At 52.7% G+C, this 24,810-nt stretch overlaps 10 protein-coding genes across 10 annotated transcripts; 8 read left to right on the forward strand and 2 right to left on the reverse strand.

Moving 5' to 3' along the window:
- Positions 1–452: 452 nt before the first annotated feature.
- On the forward strand, positions 453–3,400 carry Z517_00973 (uncharacterized protein; the record flags this gene model as incomplete). The annotated part of the gene is made up of 2 exons (XM_013433935.1): positions 453–1,925; positions 1,973–3,400. 2 exons carry the CDS (start codon positions 453–455, stop codon positions 3,398–3,400), a joined length of 2,901 nt encoding a protein of 966 aa, XP_013289389.1.
- A 1,859-nt stretch (positions 3,401–5,259) lies between these two features.
- On the forward strand, positions 5,260–6,305 carry Z517_00974 (uncharacterized protein; the record flags this gene model as incomplete). Its single annotated transcript, XM_013433936.1, has 2 exons — positions 5,260–5,869; positions 5,932–6,305. The coding sequence occupies 2 exons, from the start codon at positions 5,260–5,262 to the stop codon at positions 6,303–6,305; spliced, it is 984 nt and encodes a 327-aa protein (XP_013289390.1).
- A 1,579-nt stretch (positions 6,306–7,884) lies between these two features.
- Z517_00975 (uncharacterized protein) lies at positions 7,885–9,669 on the forward strand (the record flags this gene model as incomplete). Its single annotated transcript, XM_013433937.1, has 1 exon — positions 7,885–9,669. The coding sequence occupies one exon, from the start codon at positions 7,885–7,887 to the stop codon at positions 9,667–9,669; it is 1,785 nt and encodes a 594-aa protein (XP_013289391.1).
- Positions 9,670–10,259: 590 nt separating this feature from the next.
- Z517_00976 (uncharacterized protein) lies at positions 10,260–11,607 on the forward strand (the record flags this gene model as incomplete). Its single annotated transcript, XM_013433938.1, has 3 exons — positions 10,260–10,376; positions 10,436–10,899; positions 10,980–11,607. 3 exons carry the CDS (start codon positions 10,260–10,262, stop codon positions 11,605–11,607), a joined length of 1,209 nt encoding a protein of 402 aa, XP_013289392.1.
- A 1,155-nt stretch (positions 11,608–12,762) lies between these two features.
- On the reverse strand, positions 12,763–14,210 carry Z517_00977 (uncharacterized protein; the record flags this gene model as incomplete). The annotated part of the gene is made up of 2 exons (XM_013433939.1): positions 12,763–13,891; positions 13,960–14,210. 2 exons carry the CDS (start codon positions 14,208–14,210, stop codon positions 12,763–12,765), a joined length of 1,380 nt encoding a protein of 459 aa, XP_013289393.1.
- Positions 14,211–16,102: 1,892 nt separating this feature from the next.
- Z517_00978 (uncharacterized protein) lies at positions 16,103–16,972 on the forward strand (the record flags this gene model as incomplete). The annotated part of the gene is made up of 1 exon (XM_013433940.1): positions 16,103–16,972. One exon carries the CDS (start codon positions 16,103–16,105, stop codon positions 16,970–16,972), a length of 870 nt encoding a protein of 289 aa, XP_013289394.1.
- Positions 16,973–19,221: 2,249 nt separating this feature from the next.
- On the forward strand, positions 19,222–20,601 carry Z517_00979 (uncharacterized protein; the record flags this gene model as incomplete). The annotated part of the gene is made up of 1 exon (XM_013433941.1): positions 19,222–20,601. The coding sequence occupies one exon, from the start codon at positions 19,222–19,224 to the stop codon at positions 20,599–20,601; it is 1,380 nt and encodes a 459-aa protein (XP_013289395.1).
- Positions 20,602–21,004: 403 nt separating this feature from the next.
- Z517_00980 (60S ribosomal protein L10a) lies at positions 21,005–21,891 on the reverse strand (the record flags this gene model as incomplete). Its single annotated transcript, XM_013433942.1, has 3 exons — positions 21,005–21,461; positions 21,572–21,749; positions 21,873–21,891. 3 exons carry the CDS (start codon positions 21,889–21,891, stop codon positions 21,005–21,007), a joined length of 654 nt encoding a protein of 217 aa, XP_013289396.1.
- Positions 21,892–22,436: 545 nt separating this feature from the next.
- Z517_00981 (uncharacterized protein) lies at positions 22,437–23,042 on the forward strand (the record flags this gene model as incomplete). The annotated part of the gene is made up of 1 exon (XM_013433943.1): positions 22,437–23,042. The coding sequence occupies one exon, from the start codon at positions 22,437–22,439 to the stop codon at positions 23,040–23,042; it is 606 nt and encodes a 201-aa protein (XP_013289397.1).
- Positions 23,043–23,860: 818 nt separating this feature from the next.
- Z517_00982 (ADP-ribosylation factor) lies at positions 23,861–24,643 on the forward strand (the record flags this gene model as incomplete). Its single annotated transcript, XM_013433944.1, has 5 exons — positions 23,861–23,988; positions 24,059–24,078; positions 24,136–24,380; positions 24,433–24,498; positions 24,551–24,643. 5 exons carry the CDS (start codon positions 23,861–23,863, stop codon positions 24,641–24,643), a joined length of 552 nt encoding a protein of 183 aa, XP_013289398.1.
- Between the last annotated feature and the right edge of the window lie 167 nt (positions 24,644–24,810).

The raw sequence follows: 24,810 nt of genomic DNA on the forward strand, positions 1-24,810 counted from the left end.
CTCCTTTCTCTGACTCCCTGACTCCTCCATCATCCTATCCGGCCCTACACCTTCGACCACCCTTCTTCGACCACCCTCGACGCCCTCCACGAGCCTACTCCCGCACCACCTCCTTTCAACCTTTCCAAGGTCATCTAATTCCTCTACGGCCGCTGAACAAGACTGCATATCATATTATCACCTTCTGTTTGAGCCGTAATGCATATGCCTAGTCTGTTTACATCGTGACCATTCACCGCCGCAACCGGATGCGCCTTTCCCACTGCCCCCTCGAAAACAAGCAAACCAACGGCATCACCACCCAGCGATGACTCTCTACTTCCGAAGCCACCTCTGAAGACACTTTTGAGGAGTTCTTCTATGCAGAGGTTCGAATCTCTGGGACATTTCTATACTGTGTACACTCGAATCCCAACTTCCCGTCTCCGCCACCGCAGCCTGATCTCGCAAACATGGCGGACGAACCGCGATCTCGTCTTGCCCCCATCCATACACGTAATTTGAGTACGGCCACCGTGGAATCCGACAGCTCAGACAGTTCTCCATGTCCTGGCGACGATGAAGACACCGATTACTTCATGGCACATGCCAACGATTCGCAGTCCTCCATTGGTGCCGTTACGGCTATTCGCGACTGCGACAGTGATGTCGACCTCGAACAAGTTCATCGTCTCTCCCCCATATCCAAGTTACCTCCCGAAATCCTCATTGCCATCCTGGCGAAATTGACCACGACATCCGACCTGCGAAACTGTATGATGGTGTCATATCATTGGGCCATGTACACAGTAGGCATTCTGTGGCATCGCCCTTTGTGCAACAAGTGGGCAAACCTACTCAACGTTGTGGCGGCTTTAGGAAAAGGTGACAAGAGCTATTTTCCATACCATGAGATGGTCAAGAGATTGAACCTGTCTGCGATTGCAGACAAGATCAACGACGGGACAGTTCAGCCATTCATGAATTGCAAGGGTATCGAGCGCCTGACGCTAACCAACTGCTCGAATCTGACCGATTTTGGTGTTGCTGGCCTAGTGGACGGCTGCAGGAAGCTCCAGGCACTTGATGTTACAGATCTGGACGCCCTGACGGACCGTACCCTCCACGTAGTGGCTCAGAATTGCGCAAAATTGCAGGGCCTCAACATCACCAATTGTTCCAACATCACCGATGAGTCTTTGGTGGAGATTGCCGAGAATTGCAGGCAACTCAAGAGACTAAAACTGAACGGCGTGGTACGAGCCACAGACCTATCCATTACGGCGGTTGCGAGGAATTGCCGATCAATTCTAGAGATCGACCTCGCTGGCTGCCATTCCATCACCTCGGAATCTGTCACTGCACTGCTCTCCAATTTGTCCCATCTCAGAGAGCTACGCCTGGCTCATTGCATCGACATCAATGATTCGGCCTTTACAAATCTCCCTCCACGCCTTTCGTTCGATGCGTTGCGGATTTTGGATCTGACGGCTTGCGAACAAGTCCGAGATGATGCTATTGCAAGGATCATTCCGGCCGCGCCTCGTCTGAGAAACTTGGTATTGGCCAAGTGTAGACACATTACGGATCGCGCCGTGGCCTCGATTTGTAAACTGACCAAGAATCTGCATTACATTCATCTAGGACATTGCATCAACCTAACGGACAATGCAGTCATTCAACTAGTGAAGGCTTGCAACCGAATTCGATATATTGACCTGGCGTGTTGCTCCCGGCTCACGGACGCCAGTGTTCGTCATTTGGCACAACTCCCGAAGCTTCGCAGAATTGGTCTGGTGAAATGTCAGAACTTGACGGATGCAAGCATTATATCACTTGCTAAAGGTCCCCTCGTATTCAGCCCGGGTGGGAAGATCGGACCGCCTTCACAGTTCGTATCGCTTGAAAGAGTCCATCTCAGCTACTGTGTAAATTTGACGCTCAAGGTATGGGTATCTTAGTCGGAGTATTGCTCTTTCTGACCAATGAATAGGGCATTACGGCACTTCTTCATCACTGTCCTCGGCTGACCCACCTGTCATTGACGGGCGTTCAAGCATTTCTCCGCGACGACTTGACCTGCTTCTGCCGCGATGCCCCGGCCGAGTTCACGCACCCCCAAAGAGATGTATTTTGCGTCTTTTCGGGAGACGGTGTCCAACGGCTTCGTGAACATCTCCTGCGTCTCGCTATGGACGAGGCGCAGCAAGAAGGCCGGGACGCGATTGACGAGAGTTTGCTTGATGAAGCGGACAGTCCGGGCGCTGACACCATGTCGGATGACGGTACGATTGACGGAAACGAACACTTGATGGATCCTGTGTTGTATGCTCATCGTCACGGCTTGCCCTTACCCAATACACATCAACCACGACCCCGAACTCGAAGTCTACACGAGTATTCCAGCTTTCACGTCGAGATGCCACTACTGCCCTTCGATCAGGTGCAACCGATGGGCCCATGGACGCCTGCTGCGACTCTGCCGCCTGACTTACGCACACCCCAAGCCTCGGCACACCAAAATCTTGTAAATTCTAACAACCTCTATCAGCCAGAGCCATACGAGCGTCGATCGCGGAGCCCTGGGTATTCCAACGCATTTGACGTGGGGGCGGAATATGGTGAGCGTGCAAGGAGCACATCTCGCACGCCATCACGGCGACATACCTTGGAGTCAACGTCAAGTTTCTACGTACCTCCTTCTGTTCCGGTGCCAGGAAATGGAGAAGGCCCTTCTCGGCCGCTCGAACTAGGTCACTATTCTCAAGATCCGAGAGCAGGATATTTCGGCCAGGACTATCCGCCGAGATTGTCCGGCTGGTCAAACCCAAACCCACATCTGTTTGCATCAGAACCTCCTCGGAGACATATTCCAGGGGCATCATTCAGAAACCCTGCCGATGTGCGGCAATCTTTCTTGCGACCGGAGCCAGGTTTCAGCGCCTTTGACGCTAACCACGAAGCAATCATGTCAACTATTCCAGGTAGTCGGCCAGGGAGTCGACATCCGTCACGTTCCAACAGCCCCCATCTATCCAGGGTGAACAGCCGGTCGAGATTGAGTAACCTGCTGGCGCCTCCCCGGAGCTACTCGTCAACTCCTCTCAGTCAAGCAGAAGGTCCAAGACGCAGCAGTCGGGAGCGGCGAAGCCGGGAAAGGTCTCTCTTGGAGGAAGAAGCACAGCGTGAAGCAATGCTGCGGGCACTCGCAGAAGCTGACGCTGCCGATCAGCTGAGACCGGACCTGCCACGAAGTGAATCCGACCGGCAGATTGAACTACCATTGTTACCCCCTGATCTGATAGAACGAGTGACTCGGTCGTCCTTTACACGGACAGAACAAACGCCCGGCATTCGTTTTGAGGTAGAGGACGCCGAGCCTACTGTTGACCCTGACCAGGATGTTACAATGACACAATAGTGACACTATACTTTCGGAAATAAGTGAAGCACGCGTTTATTGAGTACATGCGGGACGCATTGAAATGACGTCTGGTGAAGATAACCTTTTCCCAGAGGACGACTGGTCAGGCATCATGTTTTTTTTTCACCGACGACGCCTCATTCTGGGCCTTACAAGGTCATGCCGTATACGGCGCTGGAGAAGATCTGTTTCAAGCCAGCAAGCAGGGTGTTCCGGCTTCAGAAGTGCATTGTTTTTCCTCATCAAACCAGCGCACAGTCGAGACGTCCTAATTTGTTTCGACGGGCGCCCGTTTTCAGACATACAAAAGAAAGCATTGCTTGATGACATCGAGTGTGAGACGGAACGCTTGTATGAAGAAGGGATTAGAGGGGGAAGCTGTCATAACATATTACCTGTCTACTTTTAGCATTAACATTGTAATCTGTTCGATTCATGCTTGGGTGCCCTACAAGACCGAGTTGACTCTTTCTGCTAAGACAAGGGATGGTGCTTTGTGTGCGTGTATGTTGCCGAGCGTTCACGCTTTACGCTGTTTGCCGCAGGCTGTTCGAGTTTGTATTCTAAGATGCTTACTCACGGTGCCGGGGTCAGAGACCGGCAGGTAAGTTGGATAACTTCACTGTATTACCTTCTGTCCTTTACACCACGGTGACTCTGGGCTTTTGATTGTTCCAGACTTCGGCAATTTCGCCCAGTGTCTAAACCAGGCCAAAGAGCGCCATCAATACACTGCGTCAACCTACCCAGTCAGTCTCGACCACGCTAAACCCACCGTAAGCGACAAGCATAGTGCCAGATACCCTCGATATGTAAACGGGGTTGAAGGACGATCGTGGTGATGGAAAATGTGTGGAGATGGTTCTCAGGGATACAGCCTTGCTCCTGATCGACACGGGGCGTTATGTCAGCAAAGCCTTCCTTGTCCGTCAGCCTGATGATCCTCTCCCGGACCAAAAGAAGTAGAGTTACGGGATGCTCCGTCGAACGCTGAATGGCGCATGAAATGCATTGCACTCGGACTTGTACAACTGCCATGTAAGGAAATGGTTAAATCAAAGCACATGCTCGCTTTGCGGTCAGGCGTCTCTGGCTGATAGGGCGCTTCTCCAGATGAAACTGTACTTTTGCGCTGGCAAAACTCTATGGAAAAAAAAAAAAAGGCAGAGGCTTGCAGGAATAGCTACAGTATTTTTCATTGGTGACCCGTATCGACCACCCTGACCACCATACCCCGAACAATGTGGTCTGCTACCTCGTACCGAGAAGGTCCAGTCCCAAAGGCCAGGCCATGTGGAGAGACCAAACGAGGACAAGCGTGGGTGGAGCAGAGTGGTTGACATTGTCCAGTCGAGGCCGAGTCTGACGAATATAGCAACATCTAAGCGCCCAAGACAGTGGATATGGCCAATCAACATCACACATCTTCAATCCACTGGATAGTACGGTCATCCAATAGATAACCGCCTTTCAATAGCTATCAGAAAATAACTGACCAAAGGTAAGCGCCGATCCAGCCCACAAAAACCAAATCTGCATTGCTAATTATGGCACTTTTGCTTGGGAACCCTGTGTGGCGGCTGGGATTCTCCATCTTCGCCGAACCGCTCGCATGAGCAGAAGGCGTTTCAGGTTCTGCTGCGTTGCATATGACATGCATACCGGGTCGAAAGTCAATGCAAAGGTAGGTTCACGCAGGCGATGATTAGGGCCTGATGGACATGGTTCATATTATGCGATGGTACCGCTCTTTTCTTTCTTGCCTTTGACCTTTTTTCTGTCCGCGCCGTCTTGTAAGAGGTTATGGCCTTTTGTTCAACCTCTCTGTCCGTGGTTCGCTGTCGTTGTTTGTGAAGATGTCTCCTGCCTGTGGCCGAAGAGGGTCTTTGCCATACCGCAACATCTGGGCACTGGCAATATGCTTGTCACTCCTCGTCCACCACACCTCCTCCCAGCTCGTTGGCTGCGACGTGCTCGACTGCAACGGCGGGGCCGACAATGAATGCACGCTCGGCAACACGACAAGTTCGTTCATCGGCACAGCCTCGTTCAACAGCAGCCTGTCCCCGAACAATGCGCCGCTCACCTGGACCGTCGGAGCCTCGTCGTCCAACGCCAGCGGCATCACCTTCACAAAGAACTTTTATCTCGGCGCTCCTCCGTCCATGAACCTCGCGAGCCCGGCCGGATTTGCGGGTTGTGCGTTGTTTTTTGAAGGCATCGCGAGGAGCCTCCCACTCAATGGTGTCACGGAGTACGGCACCGTCACATGCTCCCAGACACTGCAAGATGTTTGTGTCAATGACCTTCTGGCCCAGGCCAAGAAGCAGGTCCAGACACTTGGGTCGACAAACAATCTCGACAACGGCGCAGTGTGCACTGCTTTGCAGACGACGATGGAAGCAAACCCTCCGCAGTCGTGTCAAACGATAGCAACAGTGACATGGGGAACCATCGTCCCGAAAGGTGAGGATTCAACATGTGAAAACCCCCCGTCTGAGTGATGCATGCTGACCCAGGCTCTGTAGAGATCACCGGTTCTCAATCCCCCGTCGGCGCACCGATCGCCCAGACAACGTGCCACCCATCGTCCAGCGTCTCGAGTGGCTCAAAGTACAACATCGCCCTGATCGAGACCCAGACCGTCACCTCGGAAGACGTCTCGAGCGACATCGCGCCCTTCTTCTACAGCATCACGCCGGTGCTCACCGTCTTTTACAAGCCGTCTACGTCTTCCGGCTCTGAGAATCTCGCACTGCCAGAAGCTCATCTGACGTGCGTCAAGGTGGTCGAGGACTCGACCCTGTCGCAGCAGGTGGGCAACGCGGCCCCGACGACTGGCTTGCCACGATCTCTGATGGCTTTGGTCCTCTCGGCCTTGAGCATACTCGCCTTGCTTTGAAGCTTTCTCCTCGTCTGCGAGGGAACGATGAGAGACTGAGCACGAGTATAGTCATGGTTCCTGTTCCGCGCGCCCTCGGAAACAGTCAAAGACGGGAAAAATCAACACGGATCCGAAAAAAAAAGTCCAGACGTCTTTCGGGCATCCATTGCGTTAATCGTCAATGATTTCAGTGTTGATGATGGCACGCGAAAGACACAATCGGCCCGCGTCCTCCGGAAACTGGCCAGTCGCCCAGCCAGCAAAAGTACTCCCCTGTGGCAGTCCAAGGGGTGGAAAATTCCCTCGGCGACTTGAAGCATGAGGAGGAGTAGAAGCCAAAATCGGGATGGCAGTCACTCGCTACAATCGCTAAGGTTTCCCAGGTTCGGTTCACGGAGGGAGGAATGGCCACACATAAAAAAGGTCAAAATCCTTTTAGGCGTAACTAAGAGGCGGTCGTGCATGTATACGAGAAGGATTTATTGTTCCCGGTATAATCTGCGCCAAACTCAGGGGTTCTGCGTGACCCTGTGTCTTTGACCCTTGACGGTTCGAGCGGCACAGCATCCATTCCACAATCTACGGGGTACCACCCATGAATCATAGTGTCTATAGACCTTTGTTGCTCGCTGAGCAGAAACCAAAACCAAAATCAAACCTTGGATCCAATTCCTGTATTCATTTCCAGACAATACGAGGTCTATGATTGTCACTGACTTGTGTGCAATGGGTAACACCAAGAAACTGATTACTTATCCTGCATCCGAATCTATCAATCCCTGGGTCGAATTGGGGATGCGAAGGTTGGACAGATTCGAGGACGCTGCGCTGCAATCTGCACTGCAATGCACGTATGGCTAGTGCTGACGATTGGGAAGCCCTGTGACACCCACCTACCCACCCACAAGTGACCTCTCCCAGGCATAGCAGACTCTCCAAGATGTCCCCCCTTGGCGCCCAAGCCGTTGGGAGGCCTAAGGGCATGGATGTTCCGGCGGAGAACTTGTCGCTGAATCATCGTGCCAGTGGGAATTCAAGACACCCCCTCTGAATGTGTAAACGGGTTCAGCGGAGCAAGAGCGACGTTTTCTGGTGTGGGCAAGTCTCAATGACAAGATGAGAATAAATGTTCGAGTAATGGTTCTGACGAGCTGTAAGGATTACGGGCATAAGTTCGTGTCGACCAGCAGGTACCACTTACCGCAAAACGCCGGGAGCAGGGTGTAAACTGTATGGATCTAAACTTCAAATGAAGTAGATCTCAGAATCTATCAGAGTCCCAATCGTCAGTTGCGCACAGTAAGTGCTTCGAAATCGTGGGAGTAAGAAGGCTGAACAAAGAAAGCAGGGGGATCCCCAAAGCAGGAACGGAGAGTGACAGAACAGAGACAGCCTTGCGGCATGGAAACCCTGGAGCACCGTAGAATCTGCGCTTCACAGTTAATGATCCACCGAGATCGACAACTCCTCAGTTCCTGCGGAGAGCAGACAAGACATCGCACTCGCAATTAAGTCTTGAACACAACCTCTTGGGGACAGAGGCATACCTCACTCTGTTCTCGACGGCCCTGGCGCCGATTGAGTATCACTGGCCATCATGGCGTTCTCAAAGCTTGCCGTGCCGACCGCTCGCCACACCTCGAGAACGTATCGGCATAGCATTCGAACCCACGATTTCTTCTCCCCCAGACCTCCGCGGCCGAGGTTTTTCGCACACAAAACCTCGTTGTTAGTGGTGGCACGACCGATTCTGCGCCCGCAGCTTCCCTTTCTGTATCCGTCCTCTCGCGGCAACGCGCTCCAAAAGTCCGTCGGACGATTCATCTCCACCGAACGCAAACAACGCTGGAAGGAACAATTCTGGCGCTACGTCCGCATCAATGCCTACCTCTGGCCCGCGGCTCTCCTGCTTACCGTTCTGTCGATGGGCATGGTGCACACGAAGTTGGAACGGGACTATCCCACTCCCGGAGATTGGTCGTTTTGGAGTCGGTGGTGTATGCGCGAGGCAAAATTTACCGAGCTTGCAGACGGCGCCAAGGTGAACCAGATCCTGACGGATTGGGCAAAAGCTGGTCGGTTATATCTGAACGTCCTCGAGCGGCTGGAGAATGAAAAGGTGGACGGGCAGTTCCTCATCAAGCACACGGAAACGGAGTCGTCACCTGCGGGCACAGCTGAGGGGTTCAACGTGAATGCGAAGAGCGAGCCGTGGCGGCGAGGGTATCACGAAGCTCTGATGGGTGCTGCACGTGTAGCTGAACACCTAGAGGGCATGTGCAAGCTGAAAGGCGATGAAGGAGGTCGGGTGTATCCCTGGGAAAGCATTCCTTCACCTAGCAATCCACGCCCAAAGCCACTCCCATATGACAGGAAGCATGGCCATATCAGTCCACCGCCTGCGGAAGAAGTGGAAGACGCTTTCCCACCTCCATCTGTTTTCTACGAGAAGATCTTGAACACTGTTGGGTTTGATACGCGGCAACGATTGGAGGCAGCTCTTGCCTATGCCGATTGGTGTGATTTCAAGGGAAATAACGCTGCAGCTGAGGGCCTGTACGTCAAAGCCGCAGAGATTGCTCAAACGGGTTTGCCGACGGGAATCGCAGACGTGATTGACACGCAGACGGGAATGATTCTCAAAGGGCGAGAAGATGCCGTGAGCGAAAACATCCTGCGAGTCAGCACTGCCTTTGGAGTTCATCATGTCAAAGACGGGAACGTCAAGAAGGCCCTCCCGATATTTCTCAGCGTCCTCCGAGCGAGAAAGACTCTGCCTGCATCTCCTCTTGGCCCGGCCATTGCGCCATCAAGAGTCAAAGTTGAGAAGGATGAAGGCTGGCTGTCTTATGTGTATGCTCTGAAAGATTTACTGGTTGAGAGGCCATATCCTCCACCTCCGGCTACAGGCAACGAAAGGCCATATCACACATTGAAGGAAGCTTGCGAAGAAGTAGGACTCATGACATATATCGGTGAGATCCTTTTTGCCACAAGTGATAGCGAGCGAGCAAAAGGCCTCAGCTGGACTAGAGACAGCGTCGAGGCCGCCGAAGCGATTATGTGGGTAATGGACGAACAAAAGGAGCAAGATGGAAGGGATCGATGTCGCGAGTGTTTGGAAACCGGACTTCAGAACTGGAAAGCTATGTCTCAACAGATGGCACGACTTGCGGCCAAGAAGGAACAAGAAATTGAGAGCGGCAAGGGCCTCTTCGGGCTCGGTCTGGGCAGAACGCAACAGCTTGAAAAGGCTCGAACCGAAAGGAGGAGATGGGATGAGGAGAATCTACAGGTTGAACTGCGGAGGCAAAAGACTCTACCGCTCCTTCAGGAGCCCTTGCAGCCGATTTCTGGAGGTTGGCTATCCACTCGCGTGTGATTGAAATCATGAAGTGGTGAAAATGAAATAATGAAGAGTTTTGTGCACATTCAACACCCCACGTATCCTTTGATGACTGCGAGCATTCTGGACGCAAATCAGTTGCACCAGGAGTTGTTGGGGAAGAGTGCCCGGGGGTTGGCAAGAGAATGATACCGTTTGATCTAAGGACGATGCCATGGGCACTGGAGTGATGGTGAAGTCTGCGACTGGAGACTGGACGGACAACTCATTCAAAGCTGATATTGAATGTGACGTCCGTTGTGACAGCACTCTGGCAAGGACAATGGAGACGGTGACAGTGCATGGCGTCTGCCTCACCCTGAGTGATGGGCTTCCCAAGGCAGTTGCCCTACATCATGTCCTCGGAATAACAATCTTCCGATCCTTCTCCGTCATCATCACAACACGATGAGGTGAGTGAATCCATATACATCGTTGTCGACCGCCTGGCACAAGCCAGAAACTGACCGGCGGATAGTTTTTCCGGCCCATCAACCCTGCGGCGTCGCTGCCGCCCTGACACCATCACCGGCTCCTCTCCTCCACCTTCTCCTAACGTCAACGACCTCGAAGCCGGCGAGGTCAGGATGGAGTTTCGTCCGGTGCCTCTGCGCGTGCTGCTCAAGCGCCGCTTCATCCAGCTCCTCCTACTCTTCTTCGTGGCCTGGTTCTTCCTATGCAAGTTGACTCATTACGGCTTGTTGGTATGTTTAGCAGGTTTGAGAGGCTGCGTTCAAAGCGTTTACTGACAATACGACTACAGTCCGGTCGATTCCTTGGTCTCTCTGCATGTATCAATGTCGAATTCGGCTACAATCCAGCCACCGCCTCCCTCCCGGCTTTTGAGCCGCCAGAAAACTCCACCTACCGAGCACCAGACACAATCGACACCTTTCAAAACTACGCCTGGCGAAATCACAGCGAATGCCAAATTTCCTCTCTCGACTTGCACTCTGCCTTTTCTCCCTTGTGTGCTACACGGAAGGACTTCTTACAGGCCTTCTCGGGCGGTGGAAGGATCGGTTTCAATCGACCCTTTATTCCACTCGGGTGCGATATGCGCTGGTTCACTACAGAAGAGGTCTGCGAGATTTTCTCTCGATTCGAAAAGGTCATTGTTGTGGGTGACAGCATGATGAGACACGTAGTGGGAGCGTTGAATGTGCTTCTGCGCAAAGATCTCGGATACGGAGCAGTGACGAATTGGAACTTTGATGACCAGGAACTGTAAGTGCAGGCTCGTCTTCACAGCTCAGTTGGACGTGTGAAGGAACCTGGTTTTACTGACACGTGGATTTTCAAAACAGGCGTGAATGCTTTTGCAACCACCAGATGGACGTTAAATCGTGTTCTGTACAGGGAATATTCTCCACCTCGTCGGTCCTCGAGCACGACCTGTCGAGCTTAGCCTGTCCGAGCGAGAGCCCCATAGACCTGGTCATCGAGATGATGCTCCGGTTTCCTCTCGACAATGAGGAAGTCAACCGGTACAAGGACCTGCTGTTGCCCACCAAACCCGGCAAACCCTATGCATTCATCTTCGGCCACGGTCTATGGAACGACCTCGACCTCCAAGCCACGATGAACTGGCTGGACGGCATTCTGGACCACACGCTCCTCCAAGCCCCGTACCTGTCGGCAGTGAACAAACGACACGCCCACTCCATCTGGCCGCGCCTCTTCATCACGCCCAACGCCGCGGGCGTCAGGAAACCGGATGAGTGGCTGGTCAGTCAGGGCGACAAGGCCCTGATGATCTTTGAGGAGAGCGTGCGTAACGAAGCCGCCAAGAGAGGCGTCGAGGCCATGGGCACCTGGAACATGAGCGTGCAATCGTCCAAATACGACGGCGTTCACCTGGACCTGAAGGGCAATCTGGTCAAGGCCATGGGGGTGGTTAATTGGTTGAATCTGGTGGATGTGCACGCGTGGTAAATGTGTCAGAAGTGAGATACACGGCAGCTGGTCAGCTATACAGCAAGGCGTAGATGTACAACAGATCAAGGAACGGAAAATCAGACATGAGCTTTTCATGTGCCAGGAATAAGTAATGAGTTGTAGAAGCTGAACCACTGAGTAGAAGTGTGTCTGTTTTTGACCTTCTACCTACATCGCTTCTCCTGTAGTCGTGTCCTCCCTCGACTTGTTTTGCCTGTTAGTATCGACGATTTACGCGGACTGCGAAGTCTTCGCCTGCGCCTGCGACTGACTGTGACTGTGACAGCACTTACGACGTGAGCTCTGTTTGCTCGTTTCCTTGTTTGCTCATCTGCTCGTCCGTCCACCCACCCACCCAACCACCATCCTCACAAACTCCCATCCGGTGCTCAGTTGTCTCTTTCACTTCGCCGTGTTCGTCGGTTCCTGGTACTTGGGACTTGGGACCTGGCACCCGGTACAAGAATTCCTGGCCTGCCTGCCTGCCTGCCTGCCTGCCTGGGCTGGGATTAATTCATTCGTTCGTCAGCTGGCCGACTGGTTGGGCGCCAGAGACATAACTAACTCCCCCTCTCCCTTCTTCGCTCCAGGTCCGCCTTTCCCCGAAAAACCCAAACAGGCTGGGTTCCCCTTTACTCGTATGTCGCGAGGTGATCCGCTCACGATATAGCCGCACTGACTGCAGCAGCGTTGTGTGTGAAAAAAGAGAGATCGAGTTCTCCTTTGACAAAAAAAAGGGGCAATGGTGAATACGGGAGGACACTCCCGCTTGATATTGGCAGGCTGTGAGAGTCATCAGATGCGTGTCTGAAGCGGGCTGAAGATACTAGGTAATCCCGACAGGGGTTGTCTGTCTGGCCATGAATGCGTGCATGCGTACATGTATGCATATATCTTTGGAGGGCTGCTATAGATGTGAGCAGCGTTGCAGCTCTAGCCGCCGAGCCTGAACTGGATTTGTTGGTCTCTTGAAGACATATATACATGCACGCACAACTAAACAAAGCTAGCTATATAGCTGGCTAGCCAAGCTCGTTGGCGTGTGATATCGTCAAAACGGGAGTGGTGAGCTCATCCGTTCCTCGGCGGGTTTGAGGCTCGGCGAGAGTGTTTGTCTGTGTGAGAGTAAGCGAGGGGGGAAAAAAAGCCCATTCATGCACGTTTCAAAGGAGCCCAGCCGGCGACGGACACACGGGCCCAGAGCATCAAAGCTCCGGTGACGAGGATGGCGGCGCCGCTCCAAAGCTGCACGCCCAACCACTCGCCGGTGCCCTTGAGGATGGCGCCAGAGACCGGGGTGCCGACGAGGAGGCCAAAGGCGCTGATGAAGAAACACTGGCCCATGCGGGTGCCGATCTTGCTCATGTCGTGCGTCAGGGTGACGATGGCAACCGGGGGCAGCGAGACGAAACCGCCGCTGAAGAAGCCGTAGATGAGGGCAAAGGCCAGGAGGCCGCCGAGGGACTTGATGCCGATCCACGCCAGAGCCAGCACGGCCGCGATGGTGGCGCAAGGGACCAGCACGTTCAAGGGGCCGATCCTGTCGGCGAAGATATTCGGGATGATACGGCCGAGGATGCTGGCCGCGTTGATGATGGGGAGCAGGTAGAAGCCCAGGTTTTCGCCCGTGATGTGGTTCTGGATCGCGTATGGACCGATGTAGTAGAGAGGTCCGTACAGGCCGACGAAGCCGAAGAACATGCTGACGCAGAAGAGCACATACGGCAGCTCCCTGAACGCGGCGAGGTCGGTCAGCGGCCGCCTCTGCTTGGGCAGGACACGCGGCTTCATCACCAGCACCGAGAACCACACCGTCACCAACGAGATGAAGCCGATGGTGCGCGTCGCCCACGCAAACCCGACCTCCTGCTGCATGCGCCGGAACACGATCGGGTAGATCAGACCGCCCAGGCTCGAGCCGGACGCGGCGAGCCCGTTGGCCAGCGCCTTGCGCGAGGAGAAGTACTGGGGGAGGATGGCGACCGAGGGGACGAAGACGCACCCGTTGCCGACGCCGACGCAGAATGCCTGGGCCAGCATTGTCTGCCAATACTCCTTGGCCAGCGAGGTCATCATGAACCCTAGGGGCACGAGAATCGCCCCGATCGTGATCAGCTCGCGAAAGTACCCCGAATCGTACAAGGGACCTGACACCAGCCCGACGAGCAACAGCAGGAAGGCTTGAATGGATCCGATCCACGAGATATCGCTGGGTGAAGCATGCCAGAGCGGGTTCGTCTCGTAATATGTTTGGAAAACGCCAAAGGCATTGACAGTACCCCTGGCCCTTCAGGTCAATTTCAAAGAGCACACACATATATCACTTAGAGACCCGGGGTCATGGCATACCAGGAATTGAAGAAGAGGAAGAAGGAGCCGACCACTTGCATCCACGCAGTAAAGCCACCATTTGGAGGGGGCCCCGGGTCGACACGATCTCCATCGCCCAAAGGTGTCTGATCTGAAGCGGGTGTGATGTTCACATTTGCCTCTGCGTCAATAGCCTTTTCCACGTTCGACTGGATTCGGATTATCTCTGGCCTCGAGGCCGACAAGTGTTTCTCCTCCGTGTCATCTTCGAGGATGGTCGAAGAGCTCATGATCGAAGAAAAGCGGTGGGCTGTTGCAGCCAAGGAGAATCCTGCGAGGTCTCGCTCGGGGAATGACTACGAACACAGCGATCGGTTCGAGAGCAATGCTGAGATCTCTTCACGAATCGAGCCGCAACAACGAGTCCTTGACCAAGACTTGCAACACACAGCAGAGCTTCCCAATGCAGGACAAATCAAGACGGTGAAATGATTTGAAAGCAGACAGTACATCTTGCGAGGCAAGACACGGGGGAAAAAAAAGTGGAAACAAGGGCCATCTTCCCTCTCCATGAATCGAGGCACCGGATATCGTTATGGATGGAAGTGGGGATGGATAATTGCCATCAGCGGTATGGATACGCAGGGCACCGAGGTCCCCCGCCTATAGACAGATAAAGATCTGTTATTCGAACAGGGCGCCAGGAGTGACCCTGAGGGCGAAAGGAGTCATTGGACACCCACCGGCAGGCTCTCTAGTTGTACGAAGACCCCCTAGAGATTGGGGGGCATGCACGCATGTCGTCGATGAAGAAGTGCAGAAAAGGGTAAAATGGATGCCGAACATCCGTGCGGCCTCGAGGTTCTGTTCCGCGTTTGTCGTTACGTGCTTTGAGCGCGGGTGTATGCAGGGTGCGAAGTACGTGTTGACCACTGTCCAGGTGCTAAGCTGGGAAGAGAAGGAGGAACAGAATGGGAAGCCGAGGGAAGCTTAAGATCGTTAAGGCCCAGAGGTCAGTTTGCCGGGATTTGTGCCGAGATATTCATGATTCCACCGGAAAATGATGTCGGTGAAACCCCCTCCTTCAAAGCGACGGTGGAAGACTTGGTTGTCCATCTTTGTACACACACAGTATACATTCAGTATATACGAGTAGAAGATGTGTGAGATGTGTGTTGTTGCGGCAAGTTTTGATTCGTCGCTGTGAGTAAGATGGAGGAGTGTGGCCGGAAAATGATCTCTTCGTACATACCATATAGGCCTTGTATAGACTCTAAAACAACCAGGCACATCTGTCTTGTATACTGATGAGCCGGGTAGATCGAGCATCTTTGTATCTCGAACATGGAACTGCTATGACACTTCTGCTCGGTACTCGAAATTCTATTCTCGTACCAAACTCGATTGAAACTGAAACGCTCATTCATAATCCATGGGGCCAATTGACGCTCGGCGGCAAAACATGAAACGTCCCCTTTCTCTTGAATCTTGTATATGCGAAACAACCCCCAACAACCCCCTTTGGTCTCTGCCACAAATAGCCGCCATCCGCCACGCAGATGGTCGATGACGCCTTCCGTGTCGAGTCTTCCACGATGCCTTCCCGATTCATTGGCTGTCGATGCTTCTCGTCTGCTGAGGCTCTGTTCCCCCCAAAGGATAAGAATAGTTCGGCCCACGGCCCTCCACCGACCTCGCCTACCTGAGTTCTCAACTTGCGCATGGCCACGTCCATGCACTGGACGAGGTTGTACCTTGCTCCTCACAAGGCGGACCTCTGACCTGTTCAATCAGCGAAGCCAGAGTCCTTGGCCCAGCCCACGATGTCTGTGGCATCTACCGCTGACCACCGTCGAGGACATACATGTGCAAGAGAACAAAAGGTTGGGCGAGCCTGGAGCGACATATGTAGATATGCCCTCGTACCTCGCGCTTCGTGTTCGCCTGTTTTTCTTCTTGTTGTTGTGGTATTATTGCATTCCATCTCCTTGTTTGTCCCTCTTGGTTTTATAATCCTGTTCCTAACTTTTTGTGGGCGGTGCTGGGGATAGCAAACATCTATATCTCACCCTTTTGAAAAAGGCTTTGGGACTTTTTGCGCTGGACGCCACACAACAACCCGAACAAGAAGACCATTATAATCTCTAATCCCAATCACGACAACAACCACCCCGTTCCAACAATGAGATTCAATCCTCGTCGAAAGAGCTCAGGCAATGGGGCCTTCCTGATCTCCAACCAGCAGTCTCACTCTGCCACAGACGTGGGCCAAACACTTCCTCCACGACCTCGCAACCCAGTCTTGTACCGACTGCACAAATTCCGGACCGTGCTGCTACCAATCCTTCTTGTCTTCGCTTTCAGCACGTTGATCCTGGCGGCCATCTACGCCTATTGTGTGGCGAAGCCCCATACAGACATCGCGGACCGTCTGGCTACGGACGCCGACGCTGAAGCCAATTCTTCGATATTCGGCAAACGGGAGACGACACCCGATGCGTCCATCTCGCTGTCCAACACAGCGCCCACGACAAGTGCTGCGTCAATTCGTGCAGCTGAAACCCAGCCCGAAACTGCTCTTCTGTTTTATGCTCTTACCGTCCCGGGTCTTTCTCTGATCCACCTCGCCCTGGAGCTCGTCATCCACCACAACACCCCTCGGCTGCTCTCCCTTCGCCAGGCCTACATCGCCCTGCTTGCCACTTCCTCCCTCCTCGTTTGTGGCTGGATCACCTCCCTCTCCTTCTGGATGCACTGCGAACTCCCCATTTTCAACCAGAAGATATCCAGCCAGGCCGTCTGCCCCGTGCAAGTGCGGGGACACTTTATGTACGGCATTCATGAAGTTAGCATTGCAAGAATCATCCTGGGTTGGATTGCCGTCATGCTGTACGTGGGCCATGTGGTGGTGGTGAGCATGGGTTACCGATCACAGAGGAGGATCTGGCGGATCGTCGGACCTCGAAAAGGAGACGAGGACGTGGACATGACACACGGAGAGGCCAGGGTTGTTGTGGTTAAATTCGGGGATGATGTCAAAGACGGCGATTGAGGGCTAGCGAAGCAGGCGACTGTGGTGTAACAACTGTCATATACATGGCATCATGAAGTGATGAATTCTGCTTTTCATGGAGTCATTTAATGAAAAAAAATACCGGGCTGCTGGGTTAGCCATCTCATAACATCACATTGGATCGAATATGTAACAACAACCAGTGCTTTTATCATCGCATATCTGTCTTGCAGTATTGTATATTCATTAGTTCAGGGAGGTCAAGAGCCTGTAGATAGTAATACCCCAACGTGATAATAATCCAGTACGTTGCAGAGGATACTTGCAGATTGAAATTGGGCGGGGAACGATCTCTTGCGTGTCGACAATTATGTATGTGTTGTCAATGCGTGGGACAAAGAACTGAAGAGGCTTTGCTTTGTATAGCATTCTGGTCGAGTGTGGCGTCCATACGCGTCGTGGGGACTTTGCAAGCCTCAAATGGGCAACGTGAGGATAATTATTGTACACTAGAAGATGGATGGAGCTTCAAGCGGATGCCAAAGTTGTTGGCAGACTCAATGATTGGTGGCAGGATTGCGTTGTTGATGATCGGGGGCGAATGTCGGCGAACCGGAAGTTCTTGGGGTACGGATCACAGCCTTACCATAAATATATATGCAGCCTCGCCCCTCCCCCCCTCCCCGGAACCAAAGGACTTCACCCTCTGTTCCAAACTTCTCCTTCACTCTGTTCGCCCAACCTTCACTACTCGTCCCTGTCACATGTCAGTCCTCTGACCACTTTTATTTTAAACAGTGTTATTAGTTACAAACGCGAAATTCCTTGCAACATTGTCAGATCTGGCCTACATCAATCTGTAAATACACCGAGTAAGGGTTTTGAAACAACCGCCTTGGTTTACATACTTCCACCAATGGTGGTGATGGCGGTTCTGGCGGCCTGCCACCAGGAATTGATAGTTGCAATCTGCATTGTTAACAACAACAAATCAAGGCTCATAGCGAGAGAAGGGGGAGGGTATATAATGGGGTTGAGCGCTCACGGAGGAAGAAAGAGGAGGAGGACGAGCAGGAGGGAACCGCTGCGAGAGGAGAGAAGGGCTTCAAGTCCAGGAAACTACACCAAAAAAAAAAAAACTGTGCCCATCGCACTACGGGCTACAGTTTTCTCCCATATGGGAGTTTTTTTGGAGTCCTCCCAGAGGGGATATGGTATTCAAGTCCAGGAAGTAACCAAAAAAGAAGAACCTCTTTTTTTTTTAATGGGGTTTCGGAATTGGCTGTGTGCCCTTCACATCCGAAGTGTTAGTACCTCTACTTGGCGTGAGTATCCCAGATGCAAAATCACTAACTCCTTCTTCCGGCCTTCATTTCATTCAGCCTACTGTTTGGCATCGGCTCAGGCTGGACTCCGGGCAGTTTTTGTTACAGACACAAGATCAGACAACCATTTGTGAGTGTTCGGGGTTTTCGAACTGCTCGCGGTGCGATCTCCAAACCAGAAGAGGCTTGATCAAATGGCATCTTTGATCATGCTTCCTGAGTCTCGAGCGTTCACGATGATCGGTTTGCAGGACAACCTGATTTCTGGGGACTTCACGTGAGTCAGCTACACGTGCAGATCTAGGTAGGTTCTTTATGTCAGAGCGCTGCATTTCTCGACTGGCAGTTTCTCCGTTGAGCCTTGAGCCAGATCTTGTATGAGACGCCATCTGCAGAAGACGCCTACTTAGTACTACACAATCAGGTTAACCTGCTCGACCTGATCAACGTCACCGAGCTTCTAGAATTGTGTCGGGATGCCTAGTGTGCGAGTGCCCAAGTCGGCTCATCGACAATCAAGTGATTCTGTGTTGGTCAGAGCATCAAGAACTTTGCATTTGCGCAACTTCAACTTCAACAAGATCTTCCAAAGGAGAGCCAGTTAACCATGTCAGGAAGGGGACTTTTGCGAGTATTCTGGCTATGAAAGGTGGTTGTAGGTAACACATTTGGCGTAGATGTTTGTTATTGTCTCTGATCGGGCACTACTACTACTCTAGCAGTCGCAAGATATATCTTTGTTGGTGAGGAGCTCGATACAATTGCCTTGTTGCGTTCGTATGTCGTTCGAGATGTCCAATCATCATTCAGTGCAAGCCACGACAGGCAAGTGTCGTTGAAGAGATGGTCTTCCAACTTTAAAAGTTAACCGAGAAGCTTCCCGCCCTCGCGAATTTCAATACAAGGCAGGGACATACCCATACCCTCTTCCTTGCTCAGGATTTATTTGAATTAACCGGGATCATGGCGACCATATTTCCACGTCGAGCTGGCTTCGTCTGCCGCTCGTGCCAGAAGCTTTCTGCAGTGCAATCTAACCGACGACAATTCATCTCACAAGTCGCGAATCCCCCAAAGCAGGAACCCGTCCTCCCCAAACCGCGCAGGCGCATATCCGTGCCATTGACAAGAAAAGCTACTGCCTCTCCTTCAACGGCAGAGTCCTCAACAGACGGCGGCAGCAAGAGCAGCGACTCTCTAGCGTCAAGGCGAAATGCACAGGCAGAGGTCAGCAGTGGTACCTCGACCGAAACCTCGTCAAAGAATCTCGATCCTGCCCGCAGGCTCCAGGAATTCCGCAAATTCGTCGCACAGATACAGTCGAGCGATGCGGCAGCCGACAAAGACGATGTCCTCGAATCATTGATGGATATGTACGAGTTCGCAGGTGTGCTGGTGCACGGGGAGACGGGCAAGATGCCAGAAGAGATGGTAAGGACAACCACACAAGGCAAGGAAATTGGAGATGCGTTACTTCGAGATCTCGCCGAAGACAGAGCATCCGGACTGCACACTGTCGGTGTTGCAATCGACTCCTCTACTATCTCTGACAACACGCAAATGTCCCTCTCCTTCCGCGAAGATGCCGCAAAGCGAGTCTCCCAGCTCGCGTATGACCTCCTCCGTGACCCCAAGGTCTACATCACAGAAGACATGCTCCAGATGTACGTGCGCATCCTGTGTTTGTTGGGGAGACCCGAGTACCTGCCCGAAATCTTCCACCTCTACGCCACGAAGCAGATCCCCGCCGCCGGCAGCAAGCCGGTCAAGTACTCGAGTCCGTGGCCGAAACTGCCCAAGTACGCGGTCCCGCTCGACCTCGCTGAAGCAGCCCTCGAATCCGCCATCCTGAAAAAGAATCTCCCGCTAGCTCTGGCAATTATCGATACAACAGTGGGCGCACCAGCGTTTCGTGCGAACAAGGCCCTCCGTCGAGGGAGTGTACCCGGCCTGATCATTGGCGCGACACCCTTGATCGCATACGCCGGCGCGGACTGGGTCTCGCACTGGCAAAACACGATGGATGTCGAGATGGCCAAATACACTGCCATCGCGGGCGCCGTGGCGTACATCGGGACGCTCAGTACCATTGGCTTCGTGGCCGTCACGACCTACAACGATCAAATGCAGCGGGTCGTGTGGCGGCCGGGCACGCATTTGAGCAGTCGGTGGCTGAGGGAAGACGAGAGGCGGTTTTTCGACCGCCTGGCTCTGGCCTGGGGATTCCAGGAGGAGAGCCGATGGGGTGAGGAGCATGGTGCCGAGTGGCAGAGGTTGAGGGACGAGTGTGGCCTGAGGGACATGATTCTAGACAAGACGGATCTGATGGAGGGCATGAAGTGAACACCGCCTCTGGAGAAATAGAGTGAACTACTTGCTGCTGGGAACGAGCGGCGCTATTACCGTGTCTGCTGCCCTCGGTGAGTCATGATCCATCTGTCACCACCTGACTTGGACTTGCGATACGCTGCTCGTCAAGGTTTTCTTTTATGGAAGTGTTGTACTTCATCTTTTCCACCGAATGTTTCATTGGCATTCACATGACTTCGTACGAGACGACTGCAAGGTCTAAATAAGCAGGTTCCTTCCTCCGTTCTCGCCCATACATTTTCGAAGGAAACTTGCAGCGATATCTCGACTAGCTATCTATTGAGGCGCAGCGCTTCAGGCGGAGCGGAACCTGGGAGAGAATCCTAACCAGTACCCAACCCACTGAGCCGACCAGATGAATAAGACGGGGTCCTGTCTAGTACAGTCTCTTGGGCGGGCTCATGCTGGCCTTGATGGTCAAGCTGCCGACGTTCTGCCACCCCTTCTTCAACAAGCTGACGAGGTAGTTGATGGCCAACATGATGTTGCTGATCAGCTCGTCCTCGGTCATGCCGACGTTGCCGACGGCGACACCCATGCACAGCACCTTCTTGAGCTGGAACTTGATGGTCGACTTGACCTCGACGATCTTGGCCGAGAGGTCCTCGTTGTGCGAGATGGGCGTGGGGAACTTGCCGGCCTTGGAGAGACCGGGGCCCAGGAGACGGGGGATCTGCTTGATCAGCGAGTCCGAGGCCAGGAAGGCGTCGTATTTGCGCGCCAGCTTCTTGATCAGCTTCTTGTTCTTGTTCAGCTTCTTCAGGTCGTCCGACGACATGGCGTCGACGCCCAGGTGCTTCGCTCGGTCAATGTCGTGTTGGTCACCAAGGACACTGTACATTCGTCTCTTGTCAGTCTCATCTTCGCAGTAATTTCACATACAACCAGTGTCGAATATCTCATTTTTCTGTCTTCTCCCCCCGGGGACGTGTCTCGCACATACCAGATTGTCATGTTCGGTCGGGGGACGGTGGGCAACTTGATGGTTCCCGAGAAACGCTTGTCACGCTGGGGATCATAGTTCTTGAGGCCGATCTGGAGTTCGACCGTTTCTAGAAAGTTTCGCTTCTTCTCGTTGAGAGAGTAGTCGAGAAGTTGTTGGACGTTCACGCGCACTCCGGCTGTAGAGAGGCAAGAAAAACTGCCGTCAGCGAAATTATGTCCAATCCAGGTTGCTTGGTGCGCTATTGCGCCGCAGGGATTGCAGGGACGTGCACGGATGAAGGATTGGATATGAAACTTACCGACTGTAATTTTCGACATGATGAAGACAGTCTTCCAGAAGAATTTTGTAGATTCTTATGGTGAGGCACTGCGCAAGAAACGGGTTGAGGAATGAAAAGACCAAGAAGTCGGCGAGTTGCGAGCGTCGAGGATAGAAAATCGATTGTGAGCAATGCCAAGACTTCGCAAGCTTAACCCTTATCGGGACCTGTGTGTTAGTTATCCTCTGACGCTACTGTCTGCTGATTGGCTGTGGGGTTACGAGCCTCGCTCGAGCCTTCAGTGGCTTCTATACGCCTCATTGATTTCAAAGACCAAGTGTATTACGATCTTGCTATATTCGTCGTGCCGGCTGGTACTTGTAACTCCCAGATTTTCTGGACTCTAGGATAAATACCGGGCTATGTCACCATACCTCGTCCTCGCAAGAGTAGTCATACAATCTCGTCTCAGTGAGTCATTACGGCGTCAGCTAATACACAGGGGACTCCCTAGCCGGGACAAACCCTTTGTTATTGTACACAGATCGAGAGATCCTCCTCCTGCATTACAAGATTTTCGACACCTTCTCTCGGCTTGGCCTTATGGCTTCCTTTTCTGTCCACACTCTACCCCGTCCCGCTCAGGACCATGCCACCTTTCTTGAGTATTCGTCCCGTCTCAAGGTCCTGAGGTTGAGAAGCCTGAAGGAAGACGCGAAGAGTTTCATATCCAGTTACGAGAGCGAGGCCAGCCAGCCAGAGGAATTCTGGTTGAATAGACTGAGGGACGACCAGGTAACCCACCTTATCCTGCTTCGCCATGATGCACAGGCTCAGAAATCGACCCTACTGGAGCATCAATGGGTTGGATTTGTGGTCATCGTCGCGCCAAGTCCCGAGGCATTGGATGATGCTGGTCGACCATCTTTCGCCGAGTGGTATATGGCGGCACTCTATGTCGAGCCTGAGGTGCGTGGGCAAGGGTTAGGGAAGCGCCTTGTTCAGGCGACCATCGATCATGCTAGGGAAAACTCATCGAGGGAATATGGCGAGTCACCATGCTGCATCACGAGTGTAGTACATGGCAATGACAATGCTCTGAATCTCTACCAAAAACTCGGCTTTCGGATCATCGAGCCAAAACAGGAGGTGGAAAAGGAAGGCAGGAAGTATCTTACAACGACACTGAGGATGGAGGTGTGCAACTAAAAAGAGAGAGGTGCAGTTATGGTTTCTGATCGCAAGATATGTCGAGCCAGATCAGTTTGTTACTCACGTGCTGTGTGGTACAGTATGGTGTGATGGTAAATCGAAGCCCGTTTCCTGTTAGCAGCGGGCAGGACGGCGACGTCTGTCACCGATCAAAATTGGAATTATGCCTCCGGAGAAAATTGTTTTTCTTGTAGCCTCATAAGAGTCAGCCTTGCTTACACGTTATAGAGAGTCTCATAGTCCAAATATAATTTCTTGTCAAGAGATCCGATCTGTGCAGCCTCGATTCTGCAGCCTGCGCTGTGGCTGGCTCCGGGAGATTTTGTCTGCAGGAGGGCTTGGCAATCATCGGCTGCGAGTCCAACTTCGCCAGCCCAACTATCCACCCGGCGTCCTGAGAACTTGTCCACTTTCAGACTTACTTCCCCCATTGTCCATCTTTAATCCTGACAATCACGTCCACCTAGCATCTTGACACTCTTTTGCCTGTCTCTACGCCAGGAATAGAGTCCCTTAGCCTTTTCGGTAAGCCAAAGAATTCCAGCTGCCTGCCGCAAAAATCCAACGTGCCAGGTCCTCGAGGACAAAGTGGCCACACATCTGTCTCTGGGTCGCGCGACGTTTACAGGGCGGTCCTCTGGTTTCATTTATATTGCAGGAGACCTAGAACCTACTGGCTTCATTCTATACTTCTTTATATCACATTATTTCGCATCGACCTGCGCGTCTCCAGACTGTCCCTAGCTGACCCTATTTACCAGACCGCCTTACCCACAATCTCCCTTGCCACGACCTCCCTCAGCTGAACCGCAGACATGGGTCTCGCCTTCTCAAAACTGTTTGACCGACTATGGGGAAAGAAAGAGATGAGAATTTTGATGGTTGGTCTCGACGCTGCTGGAAAGACTACCATCCTGTACAAGCTCAAGCTTGGTGAAATTGTGTATGTGATATCAGCTGCTGCCTTGCGTACCCCATGCAAGCCCCTAGAAATCCACACTAACATCGTGTAGCACCACGATTCCCACCATCGGTACGATGAGAAACCATGATCGCCCTGAATAACCCTAGATCTAACCTGCGCTCCCAGGATTCAACGTCGAAACCGTCGAATACAAGAACATCCAATTCACAGTGTGGGATGTTGGTGGGCAAGATAAGATTCGGCCTTTGTGGAGGCATTACTTCCAGAACACTCAGGGCATCATCTTCGTGGTCGACTCCAACGATCGGGATCGTATCGTCGAAGCACGTGAGGAACTCCAACGCATGCTCAATGAGGACGAGCTGCGTGATGCCCTCCTCTTGGTCTTCGCCAACAAACAGGATCTGCCTGTGAGTGCCAGATCCATGAATTTTCTTGTTGCTCGCTCTGACGCACCCCTAGAACGCAATGAACGCTGCCGAAATCACCGATAAGCTTGGTCTGCACAGTCTTCGACAACGCGCATGGGTAAGGAGAAACCGAGTTATTTCAGTGTGCCAGTGGCTAAAGCGTGATACAGTATATCCAATCCACCTGCGCTACCTCTGGTGATGGTCTCTATGAAGGTCTCGAGTGGTTGAGCAACTCGCTCCGTAAGGCCGGTCACTCCTGAACAATTCCCTCTCGGACAAGTGCGTTTCCTGGTCTCAACAATCGACCAGTCTTCTCGAACGCGAAAATTGCTACCACACAATTTACCCTTCAGATGGTCTTTTGCAAGATCTGCAGTCATTCATAGTGCCCTCCACAATTCAAGATTCCGGTGACTGCAGCCAGCTT

Source organism: Fonsecaea pedrosoi (assembly GCF_000835455.1).
Source record: "Fonsecaea pedrosoi CBS 271.37 unplaced genomic scaffold supercont1.1, whole genome shotgun sequence".
Lineage (NCBI taxonomy): Eukaryota > Fungi > Ascomycota > Eurotiomycetes > Chaetothyriales > Herpotrichiellaceae > Fonsecaea > Fonsecaea pedrosoi.